The sequence below is a fragment of the Trichinella spiralis genome, assembly GCF_000181795.1.
Source record: "Trichinella spiralis strain ISS 195 chromosome Unknown Scfld1343, whole genome shotgun sequence".
NCBI classification, from domain to species: domain Eukaryota; kingdom Metazoa; phylum Nematoda; class Enoplea; order Trichinellida; family Trichinellidae; genus Trichinella; species Trichinella spiralis.
Window position 1 is genome coordinate 1 of NW_003528282.1, and position 817 is coordinate 817.

Consider the following 817-nt stretch of genomic DNA (forward strand, 5'->3'; position numbering starts at 1 on the left):
TCGCACTGTGGTGGATTCCTTTCAAAACATACGACAACTGCACACAACAACAACTGGTGACGACACAATCGCCTCCACCACAACACACACACAAATAATTATTCAGTCTTACAATTCATGTCGCAAATTCGAACAAGCTTTCGCCGTTTTCTTAGGATCGACTGACCCATGTCCAACTGCTGTTCACATGGAACCTTGCTCCACTTCAGCCTTCAAGGTTCTCACTTGAATATTTGCTACTACCACCAAGATCTGCACCAACAGCGGCTCCGAGCGAGCTCACGCTCAAAACTCTTCAAAGCAACACTGTCGCGACCTTCCTACCCGTCTCAACGTTCATTACACCTTTTCCGAAAAAAAAGTGCGTAATTGAGACGGTCAGGTATGGGCCTGGAGCTCAAACGCTATCCATTTTCAGGGCTAGTCGATTCCGCAGGTGAATTGTTACACACTCCTTGGCGGATTCCAACTTCCATGGCCACCGTCCTGCTGTCTATATCGACCAACCCTTTTCTGGTATTTCATGAGCGCCAATGTCTGGCACCTTAACCTGACTTTTGGGTTCATTCCACATCGGCCAGTTCTGCTTACCAAAATTGGCCCACTAGGCATTTTATACATTTCTAATTGGGGGCGGATTTCATCGTAAAATCAAAAGCAAAACGCCTTGCTTAACCCATTTCCAAATTTTGAGAATAGGCTGGAAAAATTGGCGTTCCCCAACACCTCTAATCCATTCGCTCTACCCGGATAAAATTGTTACAAACCAATGCCAGCTATCCTGGAGGGGAAAATTTCGGAAAGGAACCAGCCACTA

General features: G+C 46.1%; 1 protein-coding gene across 1 annotated transcript; it reads right to left on the reverse strand.

The window, feature by feature from the left end:
• Positions 1–135: 135 nt before the first annotated feature.
• Tsp_15568 (conserved hypothetical protein) lies at positions 136–611 on the reverse strand (the record flags this gene model as incomplete). Its single annotated transcript, XM_003370017.1, has 2 exons — positions 136–252; positions 449–611. Coding segments are annotated over 2 exons (114 nt in total), but the record flags the coding sequence as incomplete, so codon positions are not given.
• Positions 612–817: the final 206 nt, after the last annotated feature.